The sequence below is a fragment of the Halichoeres trimaculatus genome, unplaced genomic scaffold, assembly GCF_033239565.1.
Source record: "Halichoeres trimaculatus isolate MK-OKI-2021-1 unplaced genomic scaffold, fHalTri1.1 fHalTri1_scaffold_8, whole genome shotgun sequence".
Classification (NCBI taxonomy): Eukaryota; Metazoa; Chordata; class Actinopteri; order Labriformes; family Labridae; genus Halichoeres; species Halichoeres trimaculatus.
This window is the reverse complement of record NW_027437186.1, coordinates 555,001-569,786: the sequence shown is the minus strand read 5'-3', so window position 1 is coordinate 569,786 and position 14,786 is coordinate 555,001. Positions and strand designations below refer to the sequence as shown.

Genomic DNA, 14,786 nt, shown 5'->3' with positions numbered 1-14,786 from the left:
TTATGTCGTAGGTGTTATGGCCTGTTTACCGGCCTCATGATGACATACTCAGGTGCTAACTCTCAGAGACTTAATGGACCTGTTGGACTTTAGTTAACAAACTGTTTGAAGAGAAGGTTGTGGCTCAGAGAGATGTAGTCCTGTCATATTTTTCTCACAGTTTGGTTTTTACCTGTTCTTATACCATCACTCGCTCAGTTTCTGTGGTTCTGACCACTGTAACAGAACCTCACACCACCTTGGAAAGTTCTTTCCATGAATAAAGGAGTACTCTGAACATGTATGTATGAGGCTGAGTTCAGAGTCATCCTCTCTGCATCAGTTCATTAATGGATGTGTCCCATCAGATGACTCTAATGCCTCAGACCGGTCACTACTCTTCCTGTGGATCCTTACCTTTAAAATAGAAAACGTAAAACAGGCCCCGGCCGCCACAGTTACTGTGTGAATAACGCATCTTCACCATGTGGCCTAATATTTAGACAGTAAAGTTACTGTATTCATGTCCACGTGCACCTTTTAGTTTGGGCTCATATCGTACAGAAACAGAGCTGACTAACTTTACCTGTACAGGTGCAGCTCATTCAGTTAGAATATAGTGGAAATGGTTATTTATATCATTGTTCAACTGAAAAGGTGCTCCACTCATATGTTACAGATTCAATCCACATGGAGTGAAATATTTCAGCATTAATTTCTTTTTATTCTCATGATTCTGACTAACAGCTCATAAAACAGTAAATTCAGTACCTTCTAAAATCAGAATCTGCTGAAAAAGTTTAGCAATGTAAACTACTGGAGTCACATTCAAATCAGCTGATTAACTGGAAACTCAAAGGTTTCCTGAGCCTTGAAATGGTCAAAGCATGGCTCCATCCTGCCTTGTATCAACGGTGCAGGCTGCTGCTGCTGCTGCTGCTGATGTAATGGTGTGGGGGATATTTTCTTGGCTCACTTTGGGCCCCTTAGTACAAACTGAGCATGGTTTAAAGTCCACAGCCTACCTGAGTATTATTACTGACCATGTCCGTCCCTTTCACTGACTCAATGATGATTAACTTTGTTTGTTGGGAGATCCACTTTTTTTTTATCACTTCACTTTATCCCAGTTTTGAGCCCCTGTCCCAACTTTAATCAGACACAGTGATGTTGGTAATGACTGTGAAATAGCTCACAGGGAATCCTAATATCTAATCTAAATATGGCTCATGAGCTCAGAATAAACTTGACTTTGTTCTGTGGTTTCCCTCATTGCTGTCAGAGGTCAAACTTTTCAAACCTCTGAGAAAGGCCTCAACACTGTGTGTGTGTGTGTGTGTGTGTGTGTGTGTGTGTGTGTGTGTGTGTGTGTGTGTGTGTGTGTGTGTGTGTGTTTGTGTGTGTGTGTCCGTGGCTGTGTGTGTGTGTGTGTGTGTGTGTGTGTGTGTGTGTGTGTGTGTGTGTGTGTGTGTGTGTGTGTGTGTTTGTGTGTGTGTGTGTGTGTCCGTGGCTGTGTGTGTGTGTGTGTGTGTGTGTGTGTGTGTGTGTGTGTGTGTGTGTTTGTGTGTGTGTGTGTGTGTCCGTGGCTGTGTGTGTGTGTGTGTGTGTGTGTGTGTGTGTGTGTGTGTGTGTGTGTGTGTGTGTGTGTGTGAGAGAGAGAGAGAGAGAGAGAGAGAGAGAGAAGTCTGCAGACAAACCTGCAGATCAGGCAGGCTCCTCTTCACAGGGTTGTTCTCAACTTCAGCTCCAAGCTGCTTTTCCTCATCTATTAATAGACAAATCAAACTCACATGTGTCTCTGGGTGTCTGTAGCCAGTTCGTCCCTCAGGGCGCGTTGGAAAGTGTCCCATGACATGAACGGACCTGTAAGTACCATGGCTTATGACCCTGTAAGAGGATAAGCACACAGGTGGCAACAAATGAAAGTAAAACCCTTAAATATACAGCGTCAGAGTTAATCCAGTCAATCTCAATCAATCAATTAATCAGTCAATCAATCAATCAATCAACCAATCTTTATTTATACAGTGCCATATCATAAGTGTCCTGAGACTTTGTCTTGGGACACTTTCCAAAAACATGAACAGCTCTGGACCTGTTAACGTTAATAAAATGTTATTTTATTGAAAGGGAGCCAACATGAAGAATAGGAGTCTGATTTCATCTGAACCCGCCATGAGTACAGAGCTCTGTGGCATTTAGCAAGTTACCATGGAGAGGAACAACTTCCCTTCAACGGGCAGAAACCTTGGACAAAACCTGACTCAGTTGGGCAGGGGGCGGGGGGATTGTCTAAAACGAGAAAGTTAAAATGCATCAGGAAGTATTGATGTTGTATCTTTATGCTTGTGTTGCAGGTTAAAGACCTGAAGAGGACACAGGGAACAGACCTGGCCCATCTCTGACCGTCAGTAGGTCAGACACTCAGACCCCAGCAGGTTGTCTCGGCTCAAATGGTGAAAGTCTGTAATAAAAATCAGCTGAAGACATACAGGTGACAACATGTCCGAGGCAGGTAAGGTCCTTCACCTGTACGTCGAGGTGAGGTCTGTGCCTGAGGAAGAAGGGAAGGGGTCCAGTAGAGGAGATGATGGACACCTGACACTTCAGTGCGCAGACGTCCTTCCTCCCTCCCAGAGAAGCTCTCTGCGCTCAAGCCTGGATCTCACTCCAGCCTTTCAGCCCCAGGCCAGAGCTGGAAGCCTCAGTTTACCCTCCTCTAAGTCCACCTCCAGACATTCTGTTAGCTTCCAACTCAGGGAACCTGATGCTACAGGGTCTCCCACCCAGGTCCACCGCCATGATGTTTTCTATGACAGACTTGGCCACATACTCAAAGTCCTGTCACCGGGGACCGAGCAAGGCCAGCTTGAGTCACTGGGACACATCTATCCCTCTGACATGGATCCCCACAGAAGGAGGGATGTCATCCCTCCATCCACGTATTCTGACAGGCTGACTGTGCCCTCAGCTTCCTCACGTTACAGCAGGTCCCCTGAGCTCTCTGGGGTGGAGGACGAGGGAGGAAGGACTTCTGTGGTGACCTATGGCTACATTGAGAAAGCAAATGTTCACAGTCGCTGTGTCTCTGGGTGCCCAAGTCAGTTAGACAATCCCTATGACAGATTGGAGGGTCAGATGCTGCCCCCCCATCTCTGCAAGAGACTGAGTGACCCAGTGAGGTATACCTGTCAACCAAGGCAGGGCTATCCTTATCCCATTAAGCCCTACCCCTCTCCGAGTCTGTCCCCTGGAGCCTCACCTCGCATCCATAAGTCTACCGTGGATGCAGTTGCCAGAGATGCAACCTACAGAGCCCTGGAGGAGTTTGGCTCTCCAGAGCTTAGGCGGAAATTTTCTGGTCACCATACTGAGAACGGTAGCCCAACCCTGCCACGGCACTACCAGGCCCCCCGCTGCCGGTCCTGGGCTGGGTCACCAGTTCTGCCCCGTGGCACCCTGACCTTGCCATCCAAGACCCAACTCATGGAGATGGACAGGGGGGTCAGCTATGGTTCAGTAAACGGAATACCAAGGAGTCCTGCCTCTGACCACCTCTGTGCCCACCCTGGGTACTACTTCACGTCACACCCTTGCTGTCAAAGCCAGCCTCAGAGCCAGCCTCAGAGCCAGCCTCAGAGCCAGCCTCAGAGCCAGCCTCAGAGCCAGCCTCAGAGCTATCAAAGGCCATGGACAGGCAGTGAGGGCCCAAGATTGCCCAGCAAATTTCACCCACCTTTACCTGCAGGGAGACCCACCGACATTCAGCACGAGGTCCCATCCAACATGCGCCAAAACAGCAACCATCCCAGAGAAGGTTCCACAGGCAGCGTGGGCGCTCCACACACTTTGAATCAATGCTGTATCTCCAGCACCACCCCCATCAGTCACAGTGCTAAGGACGCTGCTTGTTACAATGCTGGTGAGAACTCCAACATACCCAGTAAGACTTACCAAAGATCCTCACACTGCTGCAGCAGAACCAGTGACTCTGTCAGTCCCACCAGTAGCAGGAGAAGCTTCTCTCCATCCTCAAACGCTGATGTAGCTTGTAGGCTCGCCACTGAGGCTGCCAAACTGTCCACCATCTTTTCAGAGAGGCGGACCCCCTCTCCAACTCCCCCTCACACTGAGTCCCTGCAGTCAGAGAGTCCAAAGATAGGAGGGTCATTTCGCAGAGAGTCCCAACCCTACACCGAGTGTCTAAAGGCCGACAACCAGACCCCCAGATGGAAAACAGACAAACCAGTACCTCAGACCAGACCAGGTCGCATCTCTCCTCTTTTACCTCAGAAGTCCCTGTCCTCACCAGCTTCCCCAGCCCTGCCAGCTCGCCTGCACCGTGCAGCCACCTCCCAGTCCCCTGTCTTAGATCCACGGCAGCAAAAAGGTGCATCAACCACTGAAAACTCATCCACCCTCCATCGCCACATGCCGCCTCAGTACACAGGTGAACGCAAACCTTCAGGCATGGATCAACGACCGTACGATCACCTGTTCTATGGATCAGCTAGAGGCAGCCCTGAACTCTGCCGAAGACTTCTGTCCAGCCAAAACACAGAGGCCAAACCTGTGAGCTGGACTTCCAGGCACCAGGAGTGGAGGGAGACTGGACTGGTCCAGGACAGGGATGAACTCTGCGAGGAACATTACAGAAAGCAAACAGCTTCAGTTTACAGTCCCTGCAAAGACCAGAACCAGAGGAGGGCTGGAGGGGACAAAGGGACAAACGAGTCAGTCCAGAGAAACCAGAGACCAGTCATATTCAAAGATCAGAAAGAGGACTTTCAGGACCACAGTGGGGGGGCTGGGTGTTCCTCTCAAAGCTCCAGTGGGGTGACAGGAAGTCTGGGAGACAACTTACAACCCGACAGGGTGGACAGACTGTCTCCTGAGACGTCCAGCCTGTGCAGCCATGACACAGCTGACACCGGCTCAGGGATTCAGGTCTGCTGAGGGCTGGATGAGGGGGGTGGTGTTCAGTGTGACCTTGTTGAGTGTGTGTGTGTTTGTCTGTTTGTGTGTGTGTGTGTGTGTGTGTGTGTGTGTGTGTGTGTGTGTGTGTGTGTGTGTGTGTGTGTGTGTTTGTCTGTTTGTGTGTGTGTGTGTGTGTGTGTGTGTTTGTCTGTTTGTGTGTGTGTGTGTGTGTGTGTGTGTGTGTGTTTGTCTGTTTGTGTGTGTGTGTGTGTGTCCGTGGCTGTGTGTGTGTGTGTTTGTCTGTTTGTGTGTGTGTGTGTGTGTGTGTGTGTGTGTTTGTCTGTTTGTGTGTGTGTGTGTGTGTCCGTGGCTGTGTGTGTGTGTGTGTGTGTGTGTGTGTGTGTGTGTGTGTGTGTGTGTGTGTGTTTGTGTGTGTGTGGTCTGTCTGCAGAGCTGAAGCATACACCTTTGTGTCATGACACGTGTTTACACTGACCTCAGTAACTGAGAACATGGCACATATCCACAGGTTCAGCAGTTTAACCTGGTTCTGAAGTGATCTGACAGCCGTTATATTTCTACATGCTTTGTTATGGTGCAAACTGTGGGTAGGTAACCCTAACCCTAGACTGGTCTGTATGGTCCTGCCGAGGTCACTGTGGCAAATGCAATGGTAACAGCTGCAGCCAGTTGTACCAGTGTGTGTAGGAGCCCTGTGTGTTCATTTGTAAAGTTCCTATGGTCCAGCGAGAGTAGAAGATCAAAAAAAACAGTCAGTCAGGATAAAAATGAAAAGACATGAATGAAAGAAATGGCAAAAGAAAGTCTTCTCTGTCTTCCCCTCACAGTCAGACAGCGGCTCAGTATCCACGCCGTCCTCTCGTTCACAGAAGATTGCCCAGGCCAAGTGGGATTTCTTGTTTGGAGGAGGGACTGAGGAGAGCACTAAAAAAACCACAGGTACAGGTGAATGCTGCTTACCTGGTCACCATGAAGTTATCTGTATTGACATTAATATTAAAGATGGGGATTTACCGTCATCATGATTGCTCATATAGTGAACATTGCTCGTACACTACTTTTAGAAATGCATTGTGGGATATACAGTGGACTATATAGTGAATGACCATGCTCACTCAGATGTCAGACAGCACTACAAAATGGCGTATTCACCATTTAAGAGTGGGGAGGGATTTCAGACACAGCCATAGAGTTGAAAAAAGATCTGCCCTCCTAAACAAACTCACGCCCTGGTAAGAGTCAGAGGGTGATAGTGCTCATGGGAAACAGAGTCTTTATCCTGAAAAGCACTATGATGTCACTGCAGTCACTGCCAATCAGGTAGTCCTCTCATGTCCCCTGTCTTAGTACTCGCTGCCTTGTTGCCCCCTTTTGTGTGCACCTTGTCTCAGTGTCCCTGTTGTTTAATCTGTGTGTGAATGCCTCCTGTCTTACCAGTCACTGGCCTAATGTTATGGATCTGTGAATTGAAGCAGCAGTGGTGTCAGGGCGCCCTCTCAGTGGTCTATAATCAGATTAGCTGAGGTGTCTCCCAGGAGTCAGAGCAGCTCCCACTCTCAGCCGTGTTAGTGCTGTCCACAGGAGCAGACTGTCTGATGTGTCTGAGCCCTGGTCTCAGTGTGCAGCTCCTCTGTAACACAGCTCCGTACACGGTAAGTGATGCTCTGATATAACCTCAGTAATCATCAGAGCGGGCCGTCCTGCACAGCCAGCCTGCTCTGATCTTCTTATTCCTCCATCCTGGCATCTGGTTCTCACAGTTTCATGTAGAAATGTTTCTCTAAAGAGAGTCTTTGATGGTGGAGGGCACCAGCACATGGCGCTCCTTCCCACCCCTGAATGACATGAATGAAGCCTCATCAAGTGTCTCCTCCCTGCAGACTGTCCATCCTCCACGCCATCCACCAGCAGCTCACCCAGCCCCACACCCCCTCCCTCCTCCCTCCACCTGAAAACCTCAAATCAGAAGAGAGGGCAGAGGCCGTCGCATCATCAGGTCCGGCAGGTGGAGGTGGATTTGGTGACACCCCAGCCCAGAGGCTCCACCTCCAAGACTGGCATCATCCGAAAAACCATCAAGTACTCTGAGACTGACCTGGACGCTGTCCCTCTGAGGTGCTACAGGGAGACAGACCTGGACGAGGTGACGTGACCTGATGTGGTTGATCTCACCTGGAGGAGTTACATGTTGATTATTCTCAAAACTGATCCTTCCTGTGCAGGTGATGCGGGCGGAGGCTGAAGCAGCCGAGGAAGGCGAGGTGGACTCAGCCTTTGGGAATAACCGCAGCGTTGTAGAAAACTCCAACTACAGCCCCGCCAACGCTTCTCCAAGACCCAGGACAGGTGGAGGGAGAGAGGAGGAGGAGGGGGAGGGGGAGGGGGAGGGGGAGGGGGAGGGGGAGGAGGAGGAGGAGGAGGGAGTGGTGAGCTGGGCCACGGTGCGGATGCTAGGGGACAGACAGAGGCAGAAAGCGGGCAGAGAGGAGGACGAGGTCTTCAGTCTGCTGCTGAAGGGGTCAGATATCACATTTTAAAGAGGTGGTCATGGTTACAGCTCCCCCTCATCATCATTCTTCCTCACAGCTCTGTCTCTGTTTCCCATCAGGCCCTCAGCAAACTTATCAAACAGTCATGGCGGTCTCAAGTCGCCCATCTCCCTCAGCAGCCCACGCCGACCTTCAGAGAGCAACCTCGACTCATTCAGCCGCCATTTTGAGAACATCATGGAGTCTCACCGAGCCAAAGGGACGTCATACAGCAGCCTGGACAGCGTGGACCTCCTGACCTCTGGATCCACGTCAGTGTTCACCTTCGACCTGCCCACACTTACGCCAGAGATCCAGGTAGGCCTGAGCACAGGACTCAAATGAACCTATGCTCTCTGACAGCAGGAGGTGATCCTGTGTGTGTGTGTGTGTGTGTGTGTGTGTGTGTGTGTGTGTGTGTGTGTGTGTCTGCCCACTCAGAGTCAGATCTGCGACAGTGCCAAACAGATCATGGAGCTGAGTTTTGCCCCGCTGGCCCACCCTGAGTTGTCTGCCCCTTCAGAGCGCTCCCGCTCCTCCTTCGCCCTCAGCCCTGCTGGCCCTGGGCTCCGTGGGGGCTCCAAAGATGACTCTGGACCTCCCGTCAGATCCAAGTCAGAGAAAGAGACGTGGCGCCGTTCAATCCTTAAAGATGGCTTCCGTAAGGCGAGCTCAGTGCCATCCCTCCACAGCAACCCCCGGTGAGTGTGAGGTTCAGGTCCAAGACAATGATGGTTCCTGTTCGGTCAGTGTGTGTGTGTGTGTGTGTGTGTGTGTGTGTGTGTGTGTGTGTGTGTGTGTGTGTGTGTGTGTGTGTGTGTGTGTGTGTGTGTGTGTGTGTGTGTGTGTGTGTGTGTGTGTGTGCGCGCGCGTTTGTGTTTAAAGTCTGCTCAGGTCGTTCAGGTTAATGAACCTGGATATGGAGGTCATTATCTGTGTAACCTACAGGAGGCAGTAGTGCTCTGAAAACCAGCAGCACAGCAGAGGTGTGCTTGAACCTGAACCATGAAGGCTGATGGTGGAGCAGCTCACAGCTCTGTCAGTTTGGTTAAGCATGGCATGAGTCAGAGTTACCCTGAAAAGAGATGCTGAAATGAGAGTTTCTGTCTCCTTTGAGAAGCTCCGACATTTAAGACAGAAGAATGGTGAACATGTTAAAGATGCTCTGTGGAGGGTCTGTTTTAATTGCACTGCCTCGCCACCTTCTGGCCTGGAGTATCTACGCACTGTTGTAAATGACTTTTAGTGAGGCGTGTGTTTGTTTTGGAATTAAATGGAGATCAGATTGAAACAAGTTTTCTTTGTTCGAGACAACATTTTAGTTGATACGATGTGCTGAGGTAAGGTTTTTTATCAGTACAGTTACGTGGTGCAGTGGTTTGAAAAGTGACATCAAGCAAATGTTGTAGCAGCCGGCTATATGTGGTTAGCCTACAGATACATCAGAACCCTTGGCTGCTGATAGCACCACATACAGCTGGCTTCTGATAACGTTTGCTTGATGTCGCATTTCAAACCGTAGCGCTACATAACTGTACTAATGAAGACCTTACCTCAGCGTGTTGTATCCAGTAAAAAATTGTCATAACCAAGGAACAAAGAAAATTTGTTTCAATATGATCTCTATTTAATTCCAAAAAATACACACGCCTCACTAAAAGTCATTTACAACAGTGCGTAGAGACTCCGGGCCAGAAGGTGGCGAGGGAGTGCAATTAAAACAGATCCTCCTCATAGCATCTTTAAAATAATAAGAAATAATTAAATATTTGGTAAATTCAACTAGGACTGAAAGTGACTGAAAGATTTGAGCAAAAAAATATTTTACAAAATCTGTTCTGTTTTAATAGCAGATTTTAGGAGAGGCCATGTTCTCAAAGCGTAGTAAACTGTCCTAAGTATATTGCTGACCCTAAAGAAAATTTAATCTTGGGACTTTTCATGAAAAAAGAGCTCCTGACAAAATATCAATCTTTGTGGAGTTGCCCAACTGAGATAGATAGATAGATAGATAGATAGATAGATAGATAGATAGATAGATAGATAGATAGATAGATAGATAGATAGATAGATAGATAGATAGATAGATAGATAGATACATAGATAGATACATAGATAGATAGATAGATAGATAGATAGATAGATAAATAAATAGAAAGATAGAAAGATAGATAGATAGATAGATAGATAGATAGATAGATAGATAGATAGATAGATAGATAGATAGATAGATAGATAGATAGATAGATAGATAGATAGATAAACTTTATTGTCCCGGTTGGGAAATTTGTCTTGGGCAAAGTGAAAGTGCTACATCTGACATATAAAAGACAGAACAACATGAAACACAATAGCAGCAGAGTACAGCATTTTGAGAAGAACATTGACATATGGATACACATTCCCGTTAAGCAAGTCACAGTAGTGCAAGAATTTGGGTCCTGCAATAGCCGGTAGCCGACACCCTAGTTAGAACTATGCATTATATGCTGGCTGTTTAATAAAACAATAGAAGCAGGAATAAAAGAAAGTTTCAAACGGTTGCTCTTTGTGTGACACACTCTATAACTTCTACTGGAAGGTAACAGCTCATACTCTGAAAAAAGAGTGTGAGAAGGATCAGACAGCACTCTGTTTGCTAGACTGAGCACTGTCTTCTCAAAAATAGTCTGAAGAGATGGAGAGCCCTTGTTGCCGAATACTTTCATAGCAGTTTTTTCCATTTTGGCTAGTCTGGCTTTGAGCTGGACAGAGAGAGTCCCAAACCAAGCTGCCATACCATATCTAATGATACTGCCTAGCACTGCATCATAGAAGGTTGGCAAAACTTCCTTACTCACACCAAAAAGTCTGAGCCTACGTAAAAAATGAATTCTGGGGGCCAATTTGGCACACAAGTAGTCAACACATACGTTCCCTTTGAGCTGGTTGTCCATTTGGATACCAAGATATTTATAAGAGGCAACCTGCTCAATGTACATATTCCCTAAAACCACAGGTTCATGGCCACATACACCTTTAAAATCAAATACCATTTCTTTGGTTTTGGTAGCATTCAGAATAAGGTGGTTATTCTCACACCAAGCTTTAAAGTGATTAATCTCCTCCAGATATCCCACCGGACTGCCAGCACCTCTCAGAAGGCTAAGAATTACAGTGTCGTCAGAAAATTTTAAAATGTAGTTATTTAGCTGACTGTTCCTGCAGTCATCTGAATAGATGGTAAAAAGAAAAGGAGAACTTATGCCCCCTTGTGGCACACCAGTGCTACACTGTCCAGTGCTGGAGAGTACAGAGTTAACCCTGATCTGTTGAGATCTGTTAGTTAACAGAGAATAAAACCATTTAATTATAAACGGATTGACATTCATGCTGGAGAGCTTTTGTACCAGAAGCTTAGGACAAACAGTATCAAAGGCAGAGCTAAAGTCTGCAAAGACAACACGTGCATAGGCTTTTGGTTCCTCTAAGTGCTTACTAATTAAATGAGTTATGCTTACAACAGCATCCTCAGTACTTCGTCCAGCTCTATACGCAAATTGTAAAGGGTCTAGTAAAGGAGAAACCTCAGACTCAAGTATGTTTACAATAATTCTCTCAAAACACTTCATAACCCCGCAAGTTAAGGCAATAGGTCTATAGTCTTTGTTCACTGAAGGACAAGAATCTCTGGGGACAGGAATTACTACAGACTTTTTCCACATATTAGGAACCACATGTTTGTCAATAGACTGCTGGAATATAGGACACCAGGCAGCAGTAAGCTCTTCTGAACATATTTTTAACACCCTACCAGGCAACCCATCAGGCCCTGTAGATTTTCTTACCAATTTTACTAAAAGTACTCTGGACCTAACCAGGATCAACAATGGGGAGAGAGACATCAAAGTTAAAGACCGCTGACATCTGTAATGAAGATACTGTGTCATGTCTAAGAAAAAAATCATTCAACTCATTTGTTCTCTCAAGCTCATCGTGAGTAACAATTTGATTGCGGCTCAAGTTCAAGTTGGTAATCTTTTTCCTATGTTCCAGAGGTGTGGACTCGAGTCATGTGACTTAGACTCGAGTCAGACTCAAGTCACAATTTTGATGACTTTGGACTCGACTTGACAATATCATCAAAGACTTGCAACTCGACTTGGACTTCGACATCAGTGACTCGGGACTTGACTCTGACTTTAGCGTGATGACTTGAAATACTTGAAATTTTCAGTAAGACTAAAACTTAAACACATAACTGGAGGTTAAGGACTGGTAATAACACCTTAAACCTAATTATAACCAGTCCAACATCTTCACTTACACACACTAACCCTATATATCCACTCACACACCCTGCATATATACACACTCAGCACACACACACATTAGATGAGTTAAAATGAATTATCACATCACAAAATGACCACACTTTCAAAAGTTCATTTGTTCTTGCAGTGCTAAGCACTCAATGTTTTCTGAATGCTATGTCAGCACTCTTTTTCTGTCATCAAGTTCTGTAACACTGGTCACATTTTATCTAAAAAATAAAGCACCTCAAAATACGTAAATCGTACTTAGGGCTGCAACTATTACTCGAGTAACTCGAGTACCTCGAGTACAAAAAATGATCGAGGCAAATTCTTTACCTCGAGGCTTCGGTTAATTAACATCACATGGCGATGAGAGCTATCAGGTGCGCGCGCGTTTGTGTATGTATGTGTGCGTGAGAGAGAGATGGTGTGAGAAAAGGAGAGAGAGAAAGAGAGATGAGGTGTGTGTGTCACCGGACTGTTGTGATTGACGGACAGAGAGGGAAAGAGAGAGAGGAGGTGTGTGTGTGTGTGTGTATGTGTACGTGTGTCACCCGGACTGTCTTAATTGACGGACATATCTCTGTGATGCCGGACTTGAACAATGGCGGAAGGTGGACGAAAAAGACCGAAAACGTCTGGTGTGTGGGACCACTTCACACTTCGAAGTGCCGAAAATATCGTTCAGTGTGTATACTGCAAAGCCGAACTTGCATACCATCACACCACGTCGGCGATGCTGCAGCACCTTAAACGCAAACACCCTCACTACACCACTCCAAGTGGAGGAGGTTCTACCAGGTCACTTACCTAAAATTGCTAACCCTAGCGCCTGCACATTATATAGCAGAGTCCTGCGCTGGGTCGGGTACCCGCTGAAACAGCTGATTTGCGGGTGGTTTTTAAAAACTTTTATTTTTCGGAGTTCGGATCTGGGTGGAAAAAATAACATGCGGGTCGGGTCGCGGGTTTTATTCTCGTTGACACATCAAAATTAATATAAAATAATAATAAATACAATAAAATAAAAACGTAAGTTGTAAGCTGGTTGTAGGGCTGTGACCATATAGCCACGCTATCCAGTTCTTATAATACATCCATGGTTGTGACATGATCACGGCTCGTACCTGCTGAGCGTCGCTCAAGTCTGGACAGAAAGTAAGTCTACTATTACACATGTAAAGGTCCTTTTAAGAGATTAAAAGTTTAAAAGCATTAAACGTAAAAATGTGAGAAGATCACAGAGGTTTGATGATGGAGCTGAAGTCAGGCTTTTATTGGATGAGTTGCTTCATTCAGGTGCGTTGTTTACTCACTGGCATCTGAACTATGGCGATATACCGTTCAATTTTCAGACAATATGACCCAAAATGATTACTTTAAATAAGGTTAAGGGTCGGGCTACGGGTCGTGTTTCAACGGGTCGGGTCGGGTTGCGGTACTAATCAGGCTGATGCGCGAGTTTGCGGTGCGGGTTTGTACGTCCCCAGGTCCCAGGTCGGGGCGGGCGGGTCGGATCTTGAAAATTGGACCCGCGCAGGACTCTGTTGTATAGTACGAAGCATGACAAGTTTTACTCACTCACGTAAATACAGCTGTAACCACTTCTCACAGTTTATGTGTTAAACTCAAGACCAGGGGGCACGAGGGACAATTATATCTGGCCCACGCGATAGTTTTATATTGTTTTTTGTTTTGTTTTTGTTGTTTGTTTTTACTAATGGTCTAGCCCTATGAAGTGCTGATAACACACAAAATACAGATCCTATAATGCAGTGGAACAGCTGCCTTTCTGAACAATAGACAAATGGAAAACAAAAGCACAATTTTATATAATATTTTCTTTTCTTTTTTTTTTTTTCATGTTCATATTTTCAACTTTTTATTTTGACAGGAGACACTTATAGGAAGAGCAAAAGCTTTTTAAGTTATCCATAGTTATTCATATTTTTCTTTTTTTTCTATAATGATAGTATTTGTGTCCATTTATTCATATTTATTAACAAAACATTTTAGATTTAATGTGTTCAATCAACTTTTCTTTTTCTGCCCTTGACCTAAAGTGTGTGTTTTGAGTTTTGGACCCATGTGCAATTGAGTTTGACACCCCTGCCTTACAGGGTGCGCTTTTGTAGGGGAGGAGCAGCACTTTGCAGCCCCCCTCTCTCATATCACATATCTTAACTATGTTTTGATGTAGTGTTGTGATTTTTTCTTTTTCAACAGGGACTTGAGAGTTAATCTCTCTCTCTTCCTAGCCTTCCTTAAACATGTTTGAAAAATTCATACTAATACACTACATTCTTATGCCTTGTGTTTTAGGCTGCTTTGGATTGCAGAATTATATTACTGTTTAGTAAAGCAGTATTGAATTGGCTTTGATTTTAGGCCAGAACTGGTTAAAACTTTGAAAGTTGTTCATTAAAAAAACCTTTTCTGAGGAAAAAACAGTATTTGGTTGCTCATTTTAAAAGCCTTAACATGTTTTATTCTATATAATTGATTAATTTGTTTAAAAAACAAAATAGTATAACTCGTTAGAGTACTCGAGTACTCGAAGAAATAATCTACAGAGTACTCGATTCCAAAAATACTTGATAGTTGCAGCTCTAATCGTACTGGTCAAATTAGATAGATTATTTGTTAAAATTACATATTATTTGGTAAAAAAAAGTGCTTATGACTTGAAAGGACTCGAAAATTTTAAGCCTATGACTTCAGACTTGACTTGACTTGTCTTCTCTTTACTTGAGACTTGACTTGGACTTGCACATCTTTACTTGAGACTTGACTCGAGACTTGGGTTTAAGGACTTGAGACTTACTTGAGACTTGCAAAACAATGACTTTCTCCCACCTCTGCTATGTTCTCATAGACCTTTGGTATTCATGGTGCTGACACAGTCCTTCAAAGCAGCACAATGGTTCTTCCTGACCTGCCTAAGTAGCTGATTTAGCTCTTATTGGGCCACAACCACGCCCCCCTTATCGCCCCCCTTATCGCCCCCCTTATCGCCCACCTTATCGCCCCCCTTATCGCCCACCTT

General features: G+C 45.7%; 1 protein-coding gene across 2 annotated transcripts in view; it reads left to right on the top strand.

Annotated features, from left to right (window-relative positions):
• The window catches only part of psda (pleckstrin and Sec7 domain containing a), a 73,449-nt gene that overhangs the window by 4,750 nt on the left and 53,913 nt on the right, over nucleotides 1–14,786 (top strand). The window contains exons 2-7 of one of the 2 annotated variants that reach the window (XM_074675582.1): nucleotides 2,337–4,926; nucleotides 5,745–5,862; nucleotides 6,798–7,060; nucleotides 7,140–7,435; nucleotides 7,526–7,763; nucleotides 7,887–8,146. In XM_074675582.1, coding sequence (XP_074531683.1) covers nucleotides 2,482–4,926; nucleotides 5,745–5,862; nucleotides 6,798–7,060; nucleotides 7,140–7,435; nucleotides 7,526–7,763; nucleotides 7,887–8,146 — 3,620 coding nt within the window. In that variant the 5' untranslated portion in view covers nucleotides 2,337–2,481. The remainder of the gene's footprint in view (nucleotides 1–2,336; nucleotides 4,927–5,744; nucleotides 5,863–6,797; nucleotides 7,061–7,139; nucleotides 7,436–7,525; nucleotides 7,764–7,886; nucleotides 8,147–14,786) is intronic. The other variant, XM_074675583.1, reaches the window with a different exon arrangement.